General features: G+C 35.3%; 1 protein-coding gene across 2 annotated transcripts in view; it reads right to left on the bottom strand.

Moving 5' to 3' along the window:
• RNF17 (ring finger protein 17) overlaps positions 1–20,136 on the bottom strand; it is a 122,869-nt gene that overhangs the window by 46,064 nt on the left and 56,669 nt on the right. For both annotated transcript variants that reach the window (XM_008692102.2, XM_008692103.2), the window contains exons 18-22: positions 19,438–19,558; positions 16,306–16,426; positions 5,140–5,367; positions 4,338–4,488; positions 4,066–4,184 (exon numbers count right to left, since the gene is read on the bottom strand). In XM_008692102.2, coding sequence (XP_008690324.2) covers positions 4,066–4,184; positions 4,338–4,488; positions 5,140–5,367; positions 16,306–16,426; positions 19,438–19,558 — 740 coding nt within the window. The remainder of the gene's footprint in view (positions 1–4,065; positions 4,185–4,337; positions 4,489–5,139; positions 5,368–16,305; positions 16,427–19,437; positions 19,559–20,136) is intronic.

Here is a 20,136-nt window from a genome sequence, read left to right as displayed (position 1 = left end):
GGAGGTTCCTTAACAAATTAAAAACAGAATTACCATAAGATGCAATAATTCCACTACTAAGTATTTACTCAAAGAATCCAAAAACACTAATTCAAAAAGATATATGCACCCCTATGTTTATGGCAACATTATTGATGGTAGCCAAAATGTGGAAGTAACCCAAGTATCCACTGAGAGTTGAATGGATAAAGAAGTCGCATATACATACCATGGAACATTACTCATCCATAAAAAAGAATGAGATCTTGCCATTTGCAGCAAGGGTAAACCTAGAGGGTATTATGCTAAGTGAAATAAGTCAGACAGAGAAAGACAAATACCATATGATTTCACTTATATGTGGAGTCTAAAAAACAAACGAACAAACAGACTCATAGATACAGAGAACAAACTAGTGGATGCCAGAGGGGAAGGGTGAGGGGAGATGTATGAAATAGGTGAAGGGGATTAAAAGGTACAGTTTTCAGTTATAAAATAAATTAAGACAGAGGCTGTAACAACTTTGTACAGTAACAAATGGCAAGTAGACTTACTGTGATAACCATTTTGTAATGTATATAAATATCAAATCACTGTATGGTATACCTGAAATGAATATACTACTATATGCCAGTTACACTTCAATAAGTCTTTTTAAACAAACCTAACCATAGTACCATTAATACACCTAAAAAAAATTCCTTAATATCAACCATTCAGATAGCGTTCATATTTTCCTGATGTTTCAAACCATTATTATTTTTTTTTAAAGATTTTATTTATTTATTTGACAGAGACAGCCAGCGAGACAGGGAACACAAGCAGGGGGAGTGGGAGAGGAAGAAGCAGGCTCCCAGCGGAGGAGCCTGATGTGGGGCTCGATCCCAGAACGCCAGGATCACGCCCTAAGCCGAAGGCAGACACTTAACGACTGAGCCACCCAGGCGCCCCTCAAATCATTATTTTGAATTCTTTCCCTTACGATTTTTTGTTAAAGAAACGGAGTCATTTTTTTTTACAGGTTCCATGACTGGATTTAGCTGACTGCATTCCCATGGTGTTTTAATATGTTCCTCTGTCCCTTGAATTTCCTTTAAATTCATAGTTAGGTATGCAGTATTGATCAGATTCAGGTTTCTAATTTTTCAGCAATACCATTCATAGGTATGGTATCAGGAAGCACATAATGGCCAATTCTCATTTTGTGATGTTAGTAACCACTGACAATCACTGTCCAGACTCCTTAGTTTATTAGGGTTGTAAAATGGTAGAATTCTAATGATATCATTCTTCCTTTGTTAGCTGGAATACTTACAAAGAACCACCTCCCCATATCAACTATTTGATCATTCTGAGATACAGATAGTATAGAAAAAGCAAGACAAATTTTCATTTTCCTTATTCCCCAGTTTCAGAATAAGGAGATAGTTCCCTAGAATCCTGTGAAGGTGACCAATAAGATCTTTTTTTTAATTGTGTTAGTCACCATACAGTACTTTTAGTTTTTGATGTAGTGTTCCATGGATTCACTGTTTGCATATAACACCCAGTGCTCCATGCAATATGTGCCCTCCTTAATACCCTTCACCGGGCTAACTCATCCCCCCACCCCCCACCCCTCTGAAACCCTCTGTTTGTTTCCTGGAGCCCATAGTCTCTCATGGTTTGTCTCCCCCTCCGATTCCCCTCCTTCATTTTTCCCTTCCTTCTCCTGATGTCCTCCATGCTATTTCTTATGTTCCACATATAAGTGAAACCATATGATAATTGTCTTTCTCTGCTTGACTTATTTCACTAAGCATAATCTCCTCCAGTTCCATCCATGTCGATGCAAATGTTGGGTAATCATCCTTTCTGATGGCTGAGTAATATTCCATCGTATTTATGGACCACATCTTCTTTATTCATTCGTCTGTTGAAAGGCATCTTGGCTCCTTCCACAGTTTGGCTATTGTGGATATTGCTATTATGAACATTGGGGTGCATCTGGCCCTTCTTTTCACTACATCTGTATCTTTGGGGTAAATACCCAGTAGTGCAATGGCTGGGTCATAGGCTGGCTCTATTTTTAACTTTTTGAGGGACCTCCACACTGTTTTCCAAAGTGGCTATACCAACTTACATTCCCACTAACAGTGTAAGAGGGGTTCCCCTTTCTCCACATCCTCTCCAACATTTGTTGTTTCTTGCCTTGTCAAGTTTTGTCATTCTAACTGGTGTAAGGTGGTATCTCATCGTGGTTTTGATTTGAATTTCCCTGATGGCTAATGATGTTGAACATTTTTCCATGGGTCTGTTAGCCATTCATATGTCTCTTTGGAGAAGTGTCTTTTCATGTATTCTCCCTGTTTTTTGATGTGATTGTTTTTTGGATGTTGAGTTTGAGAAGTTCTTTATAGAACAGTTTATATTTTAGAGATCTTTTGTTTTAAATCTTTTGGATTTTTGTTCTTTTTTTAATTTTAAAAGTTTGTCCTCCTTTCTGTCTCCTATTTATTTATTTATTTATTTATTTATTTATTTATTTATTTATTTATTTGACAGAGAGAAACAGAGAACGAGTGCACGCACAAGCAGGGGGAGGAGCAGGAAGAGGGAGAGGGAGAAGCAGGCTTTCTGCTGAGCAGGGAGCCTGATGTGAGGCTTGATCCCAGGACCTTGGGATCATGACCTAAGCCGAAGGTAGAAGCTTAACCAAATGAGCCAACCAGGTGCCCCTCTGTCTTCTATTTCTCTTAAGGCATTATTAATTGTGTATTTGCTTTTGTGTTTTTTTTTTCTAGTTTAGTCTGTATTTCTGATATGATTTTTAAATTTTCTTTTATTTCTAATTCTTTCTTGAGTATTGTCATTTCTCATTTCAAATTTCCTTTTTCTATAATCAATCTTATTTCTGAGTTTTTATAATTTTATGTTATTCTTCAGTGTCTATAATTTTCTAAATTTTTTAGTTCGTTTTGAAATTTACAGTTTTATTTTTTTGTAAGCATGCCTTTTTGGTGGGTTTCCACTGCCTTTAGGGGTATTATTTGGCTTTTTATTCCTTTTCTCATAATAGTTTGTATAGAAATTGACTGTAATTCTTTCTTTTGCTCATGTTTTAAGTGAAATAAAATTTCCTGTGCTTTTAGAAGAAAGAGGTGGATCACAATTGCTTTCCTAGCTTCATGGCTCTAGAATTCTCCGGTGTTGTTTTCCCAAAATGACAGAAAATATGGCCTCATATTTTGGTACCTTGCTCCTCTCCCCTACTTTTGTCTGCATCTTTTCTTCCCTTGGCCCTACTGTCTGACTTGCTAAAATTAGGCTCTATTCCCAATGTTTCTACTCAGTATGAGGTCATGGAGGAGAGCATCAGTTTACTTCCAAAGGTTATATGGCTACGGCTCCGGTACCATGAAACTGTGGCACATCATAGATCTTTAGCATCCAACTATGAAGAGCATCTCACATTACTCCCTTCTCAGTCTTGGTTGCTGTTCTCAGATTGGCTTTCATGTTCCAGTGAAATACCATTCTCCATCAGCCTTTCTTCCACACCAATGCTGATAACCCTAACGGTCCATAATGGCATGGTGTGCCACACCTGTTTGTATCTGGGGGCTTACAGAGGGAAACCTAGTTGATTACTTTTATTGTAGAGACTGTGTAGTCTTTAGTTTTGCTATCCAAGTTGCTCTGTGTTTATGGTAAAATTCTACTAGACTCAAAAACTATTTCATGCCACTTTCCCAGAATCCTCTCTAATTTACTTTTTGGTAATTTAAACATTTTTGGCTTTCCATGCAATGCTGAGCTTATGAAATACATATTATTTCTATCTGCCTATGTCCCTCAAGTTTCTTAATATTTTAACACTTTGAATTTTACCTAGATACCAATCACAGTGACCCATCTCTGTTCCTTAGTACCACTAAAATTTATGTGCTCCAAATTTTTATCTTTCCCTTTTCTTAAAACCTCAAAATTAACTAGATTTATGAAATTTTAGAATGTTAGGAAAATGAAAACTGACAAGAACCCATCCAAAAAGAAAAAGATTTATAATTATTCAACAGTCCGAATATTTATTCAGTGAATAACTACCTTATGTCAACAAGAGAGCATTCCAAAGATAATCTTCCCATTGTCCTTAGGTCTTCTTGAAGTTCTCGTAAACAGGTAATATTCACGACTAGTTCAACACCCACATCATACAGCAAGACCTATGAAAGCAATAACTTTGAGTCTGTGGAAAGACAATATTTCAAAATATATTTTGCAAGCTGAATAGCATAATAAAAATTAGATTTAAAAAATTTCAGGATAAAAATACTGAATGCATTCACCTTCACAAATATTTTTAACTCTTCATTTACCTCTACCAATGTGTCTGTAACCATTCTGATGATCTGGCCTCTTCGCCACTGATTTTTATCTGGGATCTTAACAGCACAGTGCATATCGTTTTCCCATTTAATAGGTTCCCACTTTGAGTTTTCATAAGCAGCTACCATTTTTTCTTCTAAACTATATAAAGAAAAAAATTTAACTTTCAAACCTTATCTTACAACACATAATTTTCTGACCACATGTCTTCTATTGTCCCTCCTCACCCATTCTACTCCAGCTAAACTGGATACCTTGTTCTTCCTTGAATACCCCAAGTATATTTCCACTGCAGCTCTTTTAACTAACTCTTCCCTCTGTGTGAGAGTATCTTCTTCCAGATATCCTCATGGCTTACTCCCTCTCTTTCTTCAGGATCCATTACAAATGTCGCTGTCTTCTTGAGGTCTTCCCTGATTATCCAAAATTGCCTTCCTCCCCAACTGCTTTTTCTCTATTGTCTTTATCATCACCTCCTACAGTAAATATTTTATTTGTCCACTGTCTCTCCCTCTACTAGAATTTAAGCTTCATGATAGTAAAGACTTGTAAATGTTTTTACCACTATATTCCCAACATCTACAGTACTGGTTGTGCCCAAAAAGTATTCATAGAATGACCAATTCTAATACAATGAAAATACTATTTGTATACTTTTAACTAGTTTTTAAGTAAGTGTTTAGCTGAAATAATTTTGCTTTTAGAATTCTACATTTATGATTTCTAGATCTTTGAAACAAAATACAGAAAAAAGCCCATAGGTAATATATATGTTTTCCTTATATGTTATACCTATTAAGTAAGTTTTCTGTTAATAACCACTGAACATAAATCTTCTCAGGAGATATCACATTACAGATATGTACAGGCAGTTCCTTATTATAAAGTGATTGGAGATTCTCATTAGGTAGAGATTTTACAGACACAGGATTTAAGCTGTTTACTTCATTTGAAATAATTTCTTCTGGAGAAGGATCCCATACTTCAATATGCTTTTTGCAATTATCCTTGAGGGTATATCTGGAAAATAACAAAACCCCTTAGCAAAAAGAGCAGTTTGCAAAATATTTATGTTTGTATTTGCTTAGATCTAGAGATGAACAAGTTTTAGCTATGATTCACTGCTTCCCAGTTTTGATATTAATAGCAATTTCAGTTTCTTTTTAAAAAACGGGTTAAACACTACCAAAATAAGCACCAAAAAACCTCCTAAAAGCCAAACTTTCTATTTTAAAAAGTTTAAAATACCAAGTTTGCATATAATTTCACCATTTCCCATTGCTATTTTGTACTCACAAGGAATAGAATTATTCATAATTTTTTTTATAACCTGACTAAAAAGTATCAATTCATTTGCCAATGAGAGTACAAGTGATAACCAATTACTATTAAAAGGTATTAAGGAGGGAAATTATTGAATGAAGTGTTTAGAATGTTTAATGAATCAGATTAGTTCAGACTAAAACCACAGATAATTAGATGTTCTTTATTTCTATAAAGAAAAACTTAATTCATAAGCTTGAGATTTAGCTATTCAAGGTGACTTTAAAAACTTTTGTTGCTAAATCTAATGGACAATTTCAGTCCTTATTTGACTTGAATTCTCAGCACTAGCTACTCTTTCTTTCTTGAAATGTTCTTTCTTTGGTTCCTGGCTTTTCTTCAGTCTCAGGTTCCTGATCTACATTTTTAGACTTTCTTTCTCATAGGTGATAATCCTCATAACTGCATTTTCATCAAGGGAGATTGAGATGAATGATGAAAGTGATAACTTCATTTATTCTAACGGACTTGTTTACAGTTACATGCTAACTCCCAGGTGAAACACGTAACCAGTTCTCTCTTCAGAGATCCATGTATTAACCTCCATTCAACTAGTATTTACCGGGTACATACTATGAACCAAACATAATGCTAGATGCAGAGATATGGCAGTGGACAAAGTAGGCAGTGTTCCTGTTCTCATGGTGCTTATAGTATAGTGACCCTGAGACACATAGTTACATACACGAAAATAAATTATATGAACAAGAGTTACAAAGAAAAGATCTGGCATAGGCCAATGAAATTTAATCTAGTCTGGGAGAACGTTTCCCTGATTAAGTAACATTTCAACAGAGATTTTAAAAGAATAAGTAGGATTTAGCCAGACATTTGAGAAACTGAAAGAAAACATGAGGCATTGATATAGCAAGGCATTAGAAGATGGCATGAACTTTGAGGTAGGCAGGAGCCAGATTATTTTGGTGACATTATTTTATAAAGGATGGTGGTTACTGTGTAAAATATAGTTGAGTCCAATAGAGAGACTGGTTTGTGGGATTTTTGTTCTTTTTTCCCACTTCCCCAGGTGATCAGAGCAGGCACTTATCAAGGGAAGCTTATGGTTTATTTTGAGGACAGGCAATGGATAAAATGAAAACAGTGGGTCTAACTGCAGTGGTCAGAAAACAGGAATCTGGGTTTTGCAGGGCAAGGAGATTGGTTGGGGCTGCCAGAATACCAGAAATGGTTTTAGTAAAACTTGAGTTAAGCTTCAGGATCCCTCACTTACATAGGAAACTTGGGAGGGGCAAATCAACATTTTTTCATAAAATTTTCTAAAGTAAACATTTTTAACTGTAATTAGTAAAGGTCATAGACTCTTTCTACTCCCATTTTTCATCTTTCACATTTCTTTTCATTTGGGTGTTGGCTACAGCATTTTGAGGAGTTGGCTAAGGGGAAGTTGAGTTGGAGAAACATTTAGCTTGTATTTAGTGGAATACAATTTTGTGGTGGATAGCCACTTTTCTGTAGAGTTAAGCTATTGCTAGCCATCTTGGTGTAGGAATGGATTCCAGAAATACTCCTAACACCTTAGTGTCACAACATGAAAATACAGGGCCCAACATAAAAGTCATAATAAACCACTACAATGAGGATGCTGATGACAAATTGTTTAATGAGTATAGTGACCAGACCATCCAGTTGTTCTGGCATAATACTGTTTCTCTTTCACTCTTAAACATGTCCCAATATAGATGAGATATATGCCCATCTATTAACAAGTGAAGTAAATCAATAAACATTGCTCATCTAAACTTTAAGATTCATCATTATACAATAAAATTTGAAATGCCTTAAAATATTACATATGTAATGTATATACACATGAAGGAAACAGGATAGATTTTCCTAAAAGTAACTGCAATTTTTAGAAATTTATAGAACATTACCAGTGATTGAGCTATGGATCAGAAAAAACACTTTTTAAAATTACCAATAAATAAATTTCAATCAACTATAGTAGAGAAAAGACTTTTTTCTTTATAGGGAATATCATAAAATCTGGCATTTCAAGTGGTGGTTCGTATACAGATAAAAAATGTAATAAGAAAGAATTCTGTGATGAGTCTGAATTTTGTTAACGTTTGTAGTATTTGTAAACTTTTGAAAATCTGCTATTTGTTGGGATTTATCAGTCTATGTAAATATTACTTTTACTTATTTAATTCTATAGTTAAAACTCTGTATTCCTTTTCTTAAAGGGAGCCCTTCGGGCTCACCCATGAAACCTGGATTTGCCCTTGCTGAGCACGAAAGTACGAGTGTTCAGAAGTGAGTAAGCATGCCTGGCTTTTTCTTACCACTGCGCTGCCTCATCCGTTTCCTTAGCGATTGCTGTACCTGCTTCCCACTCTTTATCATGTACTTCTGTTACTATGCAAATAAACCACTACAGTGTGTGGCTGACAGTCCTCTGACCACTGCACAGTTGTTTGCCACTTGAAGATGTCTTCCTCTGCTTTAACATGCCAAAGGCACCTCAAACAAATGTCCAAAGCTGATATCACAACCATTTCCCCCCAAAACCTGCTCCCCACTCTTCCGTTCCTTGTTCTCAAGGAGTAGTATCACCAGATATTAGGTGGTTATGGTCACTGGTCCTGAAAGTCAATCTTGACCCCTCCTCTTCCATATCTCAAAGAGTAGCAAGGTCTTGCAATATTCACCTCCATCGTGTTTCCTAATCTACCCATTTTTCTATCACCAAGTAACTATAACTTCAATAACCTAAAACTCAAGTTTCTAAAAACTCAAGTCTCCTCTCAGTCCACTGCTGAAAATCATTCAATAGTCCCTCACCCTCCTTCCTGAAGTGATAAAGTTCAAACACACAGAAGTGTCTGAAAAGTACTTTGACTTCTCAGTGATCAAGGTTCTGTAATTATCTGGTCTCTGCATTTCTCTCCAGCTGATCTCTTGCCTTACCTACCACTACTACCTTTTTTCCTGTCTACCAGCTATGTGAGTGTACTAACAATACTTAAACATATCATATTTTTCCTGTGTATAGGCTTTTACTCCCAGTTGTACTACAGAATTCAGTTTAGGTGAAATCTCCAGTGGGAAACCCTCCAGAAATCCCATAATACTGTGACTACCTTTAGTGGAGTCCTTATCACACTGAAAGGTAAGCTTAACCATCTGTCCTTCCTACTACATACTCTAAGCTCCTTGAAGGCACAAACCATCCTTATTCATCACTGGGTATAGCATTTGTTATAATGTAACAAGTAGGCATATAAATATCTCTTGCTTATATAACCAAACAATAGAAAGGGAAAACTAGCTAATGGACTTTTATTTTATTTTTTAATGATTTTTTATATTGCTAATGGACTTTTAAAAACAACTTTATTGAGGCAGATTTTCCACAAAAAAAAAAGTTCAGCCATTTCAAGTGTATGGTTCAGTGATTTTTAGTTAACTTTACCAAATGGTGTAACCATAAGTCAGTTTTACAACATTCTCATCTCTCCCAGAACGATCCCCTATGTCCGTTTACCATGAATCCTCCTCACCCCTAGCTCCAGGCACCCCCTAATAAATTTTTTGTATCTATAAACTTTCCTTTTCTGGGCATACCATATAGATGGAATCATAAAAGATACAATCTCTTGTGTCTGACTTCCTTTACTTAACTTAAAATTTGAGGGTTTAAGATTTTATTTATTTGAGAGAGAGAGACACCACGAGAGCGAGAGAGATTGAGAGAACGAGTGGGGGGGGGGAGAGGCAGAGGGAGAAGCAGACTCCCTGCAGAGCGGGGAGCCCAACGTGGGACTCGATCCCAGGACCCTGGGATCATGACCCAGGCTGAAGGCAGATGTTTAACTGACTGAGCCACCCAGGCGCCCTGAAAATTTGAGGTTTATCCATGATATAGATGTGCCAGTAGTTTGTTCCTTTTTACAGCTAAATGTTATTCCATTATATGAATATATAGTATTTTCTCTATTCACCACTCACTGGATATTTACATATTTTCCAGTTTTTGGCTATTCTGAATAATGCTATGAATATTTGCTCTTAAGTCTGTGTATGAACATATGTTGTCCTTTCTTGTGGATAGACTCCTAGGAGTAGAATTTCTGGGTTGTGTGGTAATTTTATGTGTAACTTTTTGAGAAACTTGCAGACCATTTTCCAAAGAGGCTGTACCATTTACATCCCTGACAGTAATAAGGGTTACTCCACATCCTCACCAACATCTGTAATTGTCTTATGTGTAATAGCTATTCTAGTGGGTGAGAAATGGTATCTCATTGTGGTTTTAATTTGCATTTCCCTAATGATTAATAATGTTAAACATCTTTTCATGTACTTATTAGCCAATTATATACCTTCTTTGGTAAATGTCTGCTTATATCTTACGCCCGTTTTCTGGGGGGTTGAATTGTTTTCTTAAGTTATAGAAGTTCTATGAATTCCAGATACAAATCCTTTATGGGGCATGTCTGGCAAATATTTTCTCACACTCTGTTATTTGTCTTTCCTTTACTTAGTAATATCTTTCAAAGTACACTAGTTTTGAATTTTGATGAGGATCAACTTACTAATTTTCTTTTACGAACTGTGCTTCTGGTGTCATATCTAAGAAATCTTTGCCCAATCTACAGTCCTAAAGATTTCCTCCTGTTTTCTCCTAGAAGTTTTGTTTTAGCTCTTAAGACTATAGTCCCGTTTGAGTGAGCTTTGTGTATGGTGTGAGATAAGGGCTATGTTCTTCTTTTTTTGCTGGTAGACATCCAATTGCCACAGCACCATTTGTTGAACAGAGTACCTTTTTTCCAATGACCTGCCTTTGTGCCTTTGTTTAAAAAGTCAATTAATTATAAATGTAAGGATTTATTTCTCAACCGTCAATTCTATTTATTTATCTATATGTCTATGTTAGTACCACACTGTCTTGGTAGTCGTAGCTTTATATTAAATTATGAAATTGGGAAGTGGAAGTCCTCCAACTCTGTCTTTGTTTTCGAAATTGTTCTATTTTATACATTTTGTAATTTCATATGAAATTTGAAATCCCATCAATTTCTGCAGAAAGGTCTGCTGGAACTTTCACATAGCCTGAGTTGAATCTATAGCTAACGGACTTAAAAATATTTTAAAAAGTGAGGTGAGAATTCACATAAAAGTATTTTAAAGTGAACAATTCAGTAGCATTTAGTACATTCACAGTGCTGCACAACCATTACACCTCTATCTAGCTCCAAAACATTTCTATCACTCCAAAATAAAATCCCCCTAAAGCAGCTGCTACCCATAATCCTCTCCCCTCAACCCCTATTAACCACCAATCTGTGTTCTGTCTCTGTGGATTTAACTATATTAGATATTTCATATAAATGGAATCATACAATATGTCACCTTTTGTGTTTGGCTTATTTCACTTAGCATAAGGTTTTCAAGGTTCATCAATATTATATCAAAATTTAATTCCTTTTTATTTTTCATTCTATTTATTTTTTTGGGGGGAGGGGCAAAAGGAGAAGGAGAGTAAGAATCTTAAGCAGGCTCCATGCCCAGCGCTGAGCCCAACTTGGGGCTCAATCACAAAACCCTGAGGATCATGACTTGAGCCAAAATCAGAGTTAGACACCTAACACTGAGCTACCCAGGCACCCCAATATTTAATGCCTTTTTAAAGGTTGAATAATATTCCACTGTATATCTACCACAATTTGTTTATCCAACTGTTGACAAACAGGGAGGTTCCACCTATGAATATATATGTACATGTATTTGTTTGATTACCTGTTTTCATTTCTTTTGGATATATACCCAGGAATGGAATTTCTGTCATGTTGTAATTCTATGTTTAAGTTTTTAAGGAATCTTCAAGCTGTTTTCCACAGTGCCTTCACCATTTATATCCCTCCCCGCAATGTACAAGGGTCAAATTTCTCCACATTCTCACCAACACATGTTATTTTCCTTTTTTTTTTTATTACAGCCATTTTTGTGTGTGAAGTGGTACATTAATAGGCTTTTAAAAAATAAATGTTATTTTGAGAAGGTAATACATGTACATGGATCAAAATGTAAAATTTTGAATTTTATGACTCTTTCCAGAGAAACAGTACATATACATGTATTTAATATTTTTTGGTTAAAAAACCTAAACATCCATCCCTGATTATATGCCCAAATCTGATGTCTTATAAAATTAATGTTAACTGGAAAAACTTACTTAAAACCATATGACCTTGATTTTTTTAAAAAAAAAGTCTGGTTAAATGAGAGTTAAGAAAATATTTCATGATTTTAATTAAAACACAACTGTAGCAATGGAAAGCTTCTGAATTCAATCAATATTATTACACCTACCTTTAGTGACCCTAAATGGCTAAGAGAGTCATTCAAAAGAAGTACAAGTATCTATGGCCAAGAACTGTACCTTCAACTTTTGGCTAGAATAGAAGCAGTTGGATTATATGGTTTATATATCCATGTAAAGATATTAACAGTGATGAAAAATTCAGGGCATGCTCACAGTTCTACACATGAATGTTATCTTCTACTGCATGTTGACCATACTTTACCACTAGATGGCCAATTTAAAAAAAATTCAGCTTTGCTGGGGTATAATTGACATATAAAATTGTAAGATACTTAAAGTGTACACTATGGTGATTTGATATAAATACACATCATGAAAACCTTCCCCTCTTCTAATTAATTAACATCTATCTTGCTTTTTTTTTTGTTTTTGGTGAAGGCAGAGCTGTGTGTATCATAGATGACTTCAATACTGCCCACTAAATTTATGATTTGTAACTAGAAAATTCCCACTTAATATTTGAATTTATATATATGGAGAGGTGCAAAGCCAGGGAAATTTTATTTTAAAAGCTAGTAGAGCTCCCTGTGTATTTTACAGAATGCTGCTCTTGCAGAAAGTTGCTACACTGTCACAAAGAGCTCTTTTTTCCAGAATCTATTTTGCTTACTGCGGAACAGAGCTTTGTTTTAGCTTTAGTGCTCCCCTATAACAGTGGCATATCAAAGTGAGGTATGGTGTTTGCTGTTTCCCTCTGATGCTCTTGATAGTAGTGATATTTTGGAATATTCATCTAATAAATGCATTATTCCCCAAAGCTGCTTAAGACAAAGGGGGAAAAAAATTAAAGTTTAAAAATAGTTTATTCCATGACTCACAAGAGAAAACACTGAGAAGCTGAATTTCACTGAAATTATAAACATCTGCTCTGCGAAAGACACTATCAAGAGGATGAAAAGCAAGCCGCACACTTGGAGAAAATATTTGCAAAAGACACACATTATAAAGTACTGTTATCCAAAATATACAAAAAACACTTAAAATTCAGCAATAAGAAAGCAACTCACTTAAAAAATGGCTCCAGAACATTAAGAGGAACCTCACCAAAGAAGATATAAAGATAGCAAATAAGCATGTGAAAAGATGCTCCCCATCATATGTCATCATGGAAACACAAATTAAAACAAAAAATGAGATACTACCACTACACATATGAACGAAGGACCAAAATCTGGAAACACCGACAACACCAAGTGCTGATCAGGATGTGAGGCAAGAGGAATTCCTCACTCGTTGCTTGTGTGAATGCAAAACGGTAGAGCTGCTTTGGAAAACATTTGGCAATGGTAAACACTTCTTACCATTTGGCCCAGCAATCACACTCCTTGGTATTTGCCCAAAGGAGGTGAAAACTTATGTCTACACAAAAACCTGCACATGGATGTTTATAGCAGCTTTATTTATAATTACCAAAACCTGACAGCAACCAAGATGTCCTTTAGTAGGTGAATGGATAGACAAACTGTGGTACATCCAGTGCTAGAAAGAAATGAGTTATCAAGCCATGAAAAGACAAGGGGGAAGCTTAAATGCATACTATTAAGTGAAATAAGCCAATCTGAAAAGGCTACATACTGTATGACTCCAACTATATGATATTCCGGAAAAGGCAAAACTATGGAGACAGTAAAAAATATCAGTGGTTCCCAGGAATTTGAGGAAGGGAAAGATGAATAGAACACAAGGGATTTTTAGGACAATCAAAATACTCTGATATTGTAATGGTGGATTCATGTCATCATACATTTAGTCAAACCCACAGAATGTGTACTAATGTAAATTATGGACTTTGGATGATTATGATATGTCAATGTAGTTTCACTGATATTAACAAATGTACTATTTTGGTGGTTGACAGTGAGGGAGGCAGTGCCTGTTGGGGGAGCCAGGAATATGTGGGAAAATCCCTGTGCTTTCCACTCAGTGTTGAGAACCCATAAGTGCCCCAAAATATAAAGTCTCTTTAACAAAATAAAAAAGATGACAGACCTAAATATGAAACCTAAAACTACAGAACTGTGGAAGAATACAAAGGAGAAAATCCTTATGACCTTGAGTTAGGTAAAGATTTCTTAATTACAGCATAAAGGGCCTAAATTATGAAAGAAAAAACTGTCAAAGTACACTTCAAAACCAGAAACTTCTGCTCTTCGAAAGACACTGTTAAGAAGCTACAGATCAGAAAAAAAAAATATTTGCAATATTTGCAAAGCAGATTATCTGATGAGGAGCTTGTATCTGGAATATATTATAGAACGTTCACATTTCAAGAACAATAAGCAACATGATTTTACAAAAGCACAAAACATTTAAAAAGAAACTTCACCAAAGAAGAGACATAGATGACAAATGAGCATATGAAAAGATCTTTAGCATCATTAAGTTAAAATTAAAACCACTATGAAAAACCACTATACTTCTATTGGAAGGGCTGACGTAAACACAAAATGATAAAATCAAGTGCTGACAAGGATACAAAACAATAGAACTCTCACAAATTGCTGGTGGAAATGCAAGACGGTAGAACCAGTTTAGAAAACGTGTGGCAGTTTCTTACAAAGTTAAAAAAACACACCTTTAAAAAATCTTTTTCTTTTAGATATACATAGCAAAATATTAAATGGATGAAGTTATATGGTGTCTGAGATTTATGCAAAAATTATCAAGGCAATAATGTGGGTGGGGCATTAGATTAAATAAAGAAAAAACCCCACCTACCTTATAAGCAGCAATCTCACTACTAGGTATTTACTCAAGAGAAAATACATACATATATCTACATACAAAGACTTGTATGCAAATGTTTACAACACCTTTATTCATAAAATCTCTCAAACTGGAAATAGTTCAAATGTTCATCAATTAGGGAATGTATAACAGGACACTGGTGAGCAATAAAAACTACTGATACATGCAAGAACATGGATGAATCTCAAAAGCATTAAGCTAAATGAAAGATGCCAGACACAAAAGGCAAAATACACTATGACTCCATTTATAAGAAGTTGTAGAAAAGTAAAAATTATAGAAACAGAAATTAGATCAATAATTGCCAAGGTTTGGGTGTGGTGGAAGAGAAACTACTACAAAGGTGCACAAGGAAATTTTTGTGGTGATAGAAATATTCTGTATTTTGACTGTGATAATTGTTATATCACTGTATATGTAAAAGGGTGAATTTTATTGTATGTTTCACCTCAATAACCCTGACTTTTAAAAAAAGAGAAATACACACAAACACACACACACATAATTTTTTTTTTTGAGAGGGAGAGAGAGAGAAGGGTGGGGCAGAGGGAGAGGGAGAGAGAATCTTAAGCAGGCTCCATGCTCAGCACAGAGCCCAAGTGGGGCTGCATCTCATAACGCTGAGATCATGACCTGAGCTGAAATCAAGTTGGACCCTTAACCAACTGAGCCACCCAGGTGCCCCTCAGTCCAATATATTTAAATGTTTCCTCTCATCTCTTTCTCTTCCCTTACTTAGGGCTTACAGTGGAAAAAGGGCAGGCTCTCTCTAGCTTCCAGGTCCTCCAGTGTTAGGGCAGGGAGGGGAGGAAACACTGCATGCTAAGCACGTGACTGCAGGTTTCTGCTTCTCTGGCTTACCCAGACAGACATTATGTGTGGGTGTTATCAAATACTTGCTTTCTTGAAGGTGATATGTGGGAATTCTTCAGAAGACCCTTCAGGGGTCACCCTACTGCACAAGTCTGTATTGTGAAAGAATTGTTTTGTCTTGACTCCCAATCCTCCCACCCCTCCTTACCACCCCCTGCTGTTTTGCTTCAGGGTTGCTCAACCACTGGTCTGTCTTGGGTACTAGGCACAATGGCTCAAATCTAATTCTTGTTCCAAGTATTCACTTGAACCCAGGAAGAATTCACAGTTCTCCAAATGGGAATGCGGGCTAACTCTACCAGTAACTACCCTATCCTACCATTTCTCTTCCTAATTCTCTTCTCAAATAGGCACAAAGGGCTGCCAAAGCAGATGTTCCACCTAGAAACAAGATGCCATTCTCCTTTTCTTAGAAGTACCCTCAATCCCTAGAAGCCATTCTCTTGGTTTCAGGGTCCCTTAGGGATGGAGGGAAAAGGCACTCTACTCTCCATTAGACTAATGACTCCAGTTATTTTTCCCCCAATTTTTTTTGACTCAAGAACAGGGGGAAACTCCCAAAGCTACGGCCTAAGCAGATATCCTTAAGAGAATGATATGTAAGTTTTCCTTTTTGTGAATAAAGTGTTATGTACGAACTAACAAACACTTACAGGTCTACTTACCCTACTTCGTAAGATGCTAGGCCCTCTTTGACTAGCTGGTCATTTATACTGGTAGGAGTCATTCCAGGAGCACCAAGAGAATCGAAAAGTTCAACTAAGAGCACATTATCTTCCAGAATTTCTGTAAAACATTAAGACCAAACTCGTCTTAATGGGGAAAGAAATAAATATGTTGCAAAACATACTAAATGAGGCAATTAAAAAAAAAGCTGTAAACAATTTCATTTTGCATTTGTGTGGTTTTTTGGTGAATAATATCAAAGTTTCTGTAGGGGTAAAAGTAGCATTTTGCAAACATAAAACAATTGTTAATGTTATCTGTAGCATATGCAAATTAATAAAATTTTCATTTTAGATTATGTGTACTGTTCTATAACAAATCAAAAGCAGTTTAAAACTTTTAAATTCAGAAAAATATAAATTGACATATATTCATTGAAGAAGTGTTCTGATACTTTTTTAAACTATTCTATTAAATTCACCCAAGTTCCAGAAGACAAATGAATGAAATTCAGGCCAGTGATTATCTGCAAAGGTTTACAGCTTTTATAAGAATGGCACAAAGTTTAAAACAACAACACCTCAATCTAGAATCCTCAAGTAGAGATTGGAATCTGGATTTTTTCCCCATCCCCGTATTTTTAGAACAAACCATCTAAGAATACATATTGGTTACTTAAACAAGTAGATCCATTTAGATCTATTTCTTAAACTAAACTGGGAGTTTAACTAGGGGTAAAGTTTATATCTCATATGCCTATTTACTTACTTATGGTACAAAGCACAGAGAACCTGCCTAATATGTATCTGAATAAACAACAGAGTAATTTCTTTAGGAAACATAAACGTCAATGCACTGAAGTACGCACTGAATGTACACTTCAATGCAGTTTATGCCTACACCTTCCACACAACAGCAGCTGGTAGCTGCAGGTCAGAATGATGATTCCAAATAAAAAGAAAAGGGTTACCAGCATCCTATGTTATCTAGTCATAAAAATACATATTAGAAAACTTTTTTCAAGAGCTTAAAAATGATTCCTACTTTTCAATGGACCAGATATATCATTTAAAAATAAAAGGCTAAGCAATGCTGAGCCAATTAATTTTCATCTCCTTACTTTCCATGTCTTGTGTTCCCGTTGGTTCTTTGACTTCATATCTCCCATACATAGAGTTCTTTATTCCAACAGGGCCAACTTTCCATATGTTCTGTACCTTTACCAACTTCCCTGCTCTGCTAATTAAAATTTAAATATCTCTTGCTTTATAAGGTAACAATGCATGTTAATAGAAGGCTCTCCTTCTATTATTAACGTCTTAAACGTTAATCTCATCATTGTGCAGGTTAATGGGGTAAGATCTTTTATATTTAAGGAGTGCTAGAAGGCCCTGCTCAAACCAATTATCTAGCATAATAACTACGTTATGACTAGTGTTTGAATGTTATTGGTATAACAAGTAATTAAGTAAGAAAAAGAAGGAGTCAAGAAAGAAACCAAGTCCAGTCTTGATGGGTTGTCCATGGAAGGGAGGGGGAGCTAAAATCAATAGAACGAAATACCAAAAGCAAAGTTGGTAAGCAGAATTATCTAGGTTAAAGTCAGCTCAAAACCAGTGGAGATTACTTAAGGACTAAGAAGCCCTTAACTTACTGCTTACATCAGAGAAGCCAGATATAAAAATGTTATTGACTGAGGATGCAATATCTATAACCACACTGCTCTTTAAAGAAACTATTTCTTCAGAACAATTTCTCATATCAACAACGTGAATAAATTATCACTGATATGCCATCAGTTCCTGGTTAGATAACCTTGAGCAGCTGATCACTAAGCTTCAGTCTCCTCACTGTAACACAGGCTAACACTCTTCTGGTGGTTGGGTTCATTTGATGGTAGTATGATAAATGCAAACAAGTATATACAGTAAAAATTACCCTGGAAATTCCCATAAATCAACCGTAAGTAAATATAATTTTGCATGTCCTGGGCTAATACTTAGTAAGACCAACACAGCTAGATAAATAACAGACTCCTACCACCCCCAACACCTGCATCCAAACCCCTTGGGGCCAGACAGGTTTCAGAACGTCAAACTGAGAAAAGCTACATAAAACATATACCTCATATTTTATAATACCCCCAGCAGATTCTGAGGCAGCAGCCTACATACATACATTACTATCCTGAAATGGAATATATGAATAATCACTATAAAGAAGATACAGACCATATATATATCTATCTATCTATCTCTATCTATCTCTATCTATCTATCTATCTATCTATCTATCTATCTATCTATCTATCATCTATCTATCTTCATGTGACCATATACTATATATCTATCTATCTATCTATATATCTATCTATATCTATCTCTATCTATCTATCTATCTATCTATCTATCTATCTATCATCTATCTATCTTCATGTCAATTCAGATCAGGTTTTGCTACTCAACTTTTCATTTTCAGAACATGCCGGGCTACAAAATTGTGAGCTAGTTGTCAGCCTGTAATCTTGGACCCAAACTACTCCAAAAAGAAATAACTTCAAAATATGGGGAGAGCCTAAAGTTGAATTTACTTAAGTCAAATGAAATGAAAAAACATATGAAAACTATTTAATGGTTATGTTCCACCTTGCCTCACTTTCCTGCACATTAAACTTTAGCACTCATCATCCCAAAATCAGGACAGAGCCCTTGCAGAAATGTAAACAGAAATAAGAGAAGCTAATTCCTGGCTTTAGGGCTTTCAAGAGGCCATGTCCAGGATAACTTGATTGTTTTTGGTAAGATTTTATTTCCAAGTAATCTATACACCCAACGTGGGGCTTGAACCTACATCCCAAGATCAAGGGTCACACACTCCACCAACTGAGCCAGCCAGGCACCCCTTGGATAGCTTGATCTTTAATGGCAATTTTTGCCTTGTACTGATTTTATACTCTAGAGCCTGCAACTATATCCACTATACCTAATTCTCAATAAATGTTCTCTCTCACTACTCTTACTGATGACACATTGAATTTATTCTAAGATCTGACAAGTGTTGTATTATAATGTTATTCATATTTAAAATTATATATAATCACGTAGCAACAAATAAAAATGGAAATAGCTTACTAACGACTGAACATGTCATAAATTTATCTTGAGTCTTTTCTTCAAATTTTTCCTTAGCTTTTTTGGACCACTGCATTGTCCTTATACGTGGTTCAATATAGGCCAGCTTACATTTAATTGCCTGTGTCAAACAAAATTGCACCATTAAGAAAAAGTAAAATTTCCAGTTATTTTAGAAATAAAATAAAATTTTATATGTGTACAAAAAACTCTGTTTGAATATATATTTAGAAAATAAATATGTAAAACTTATCTATAAAATATTTTATAAATACCAGTAACTGGAATCAATAGAGCATTTGGTTGAATTATTGCACAGACACCGATACAACAAGCATCTACTGAAAGAATTACAGATACTCATGATATACTGTTAAATGAGAAAAGCAGGTTATAGGACTATTTGTCTAATCCTATAATTGTTAAAAACAGAGAAGACGTATCTTAGAATTATATTTATAAAAATATTCAATAGTTCTGAATGATTCCTCTTTTTGTTTATGTTTTCAAGTTTTCCTATCATATTTTACCCATTTTTAAAATGAAAAATATTGTTTAACTACAATTCAATGTCTAGGTGTAATGTCTAGGTGTAATGTGAGTTAGAAAACAAGCCCCGTATTAACCTTATTTATCTCTGGGGAATATGATTCCAAGAGAAGGATAATTTTTTACTTATTCTTCCAGACTTCTCTCTTT

The sequence above is a fragment of the Ursus maritimus genome, unplaced genomic scaffold, assembly GCF_017311325.1.
Source record: "Ursus maritimus isolate PB19 unplaced genomic scaffold, ASM1731132v1 scaffold_10, whole genome shotgun sequence".
In the NCBI taxonomy this organism is placed as follows: domain Eukaryota; kingdom Metazoa; phylum Chordata; class Mammalia; order Carnivora; family Ursidae; genus Ursus; species Ursus maritimus.
The sequence above is the reverse complement of the archived record's forward strand: the minus strand, read 5'-3'. Positions and strand labels throughout refer to the sequence as shown.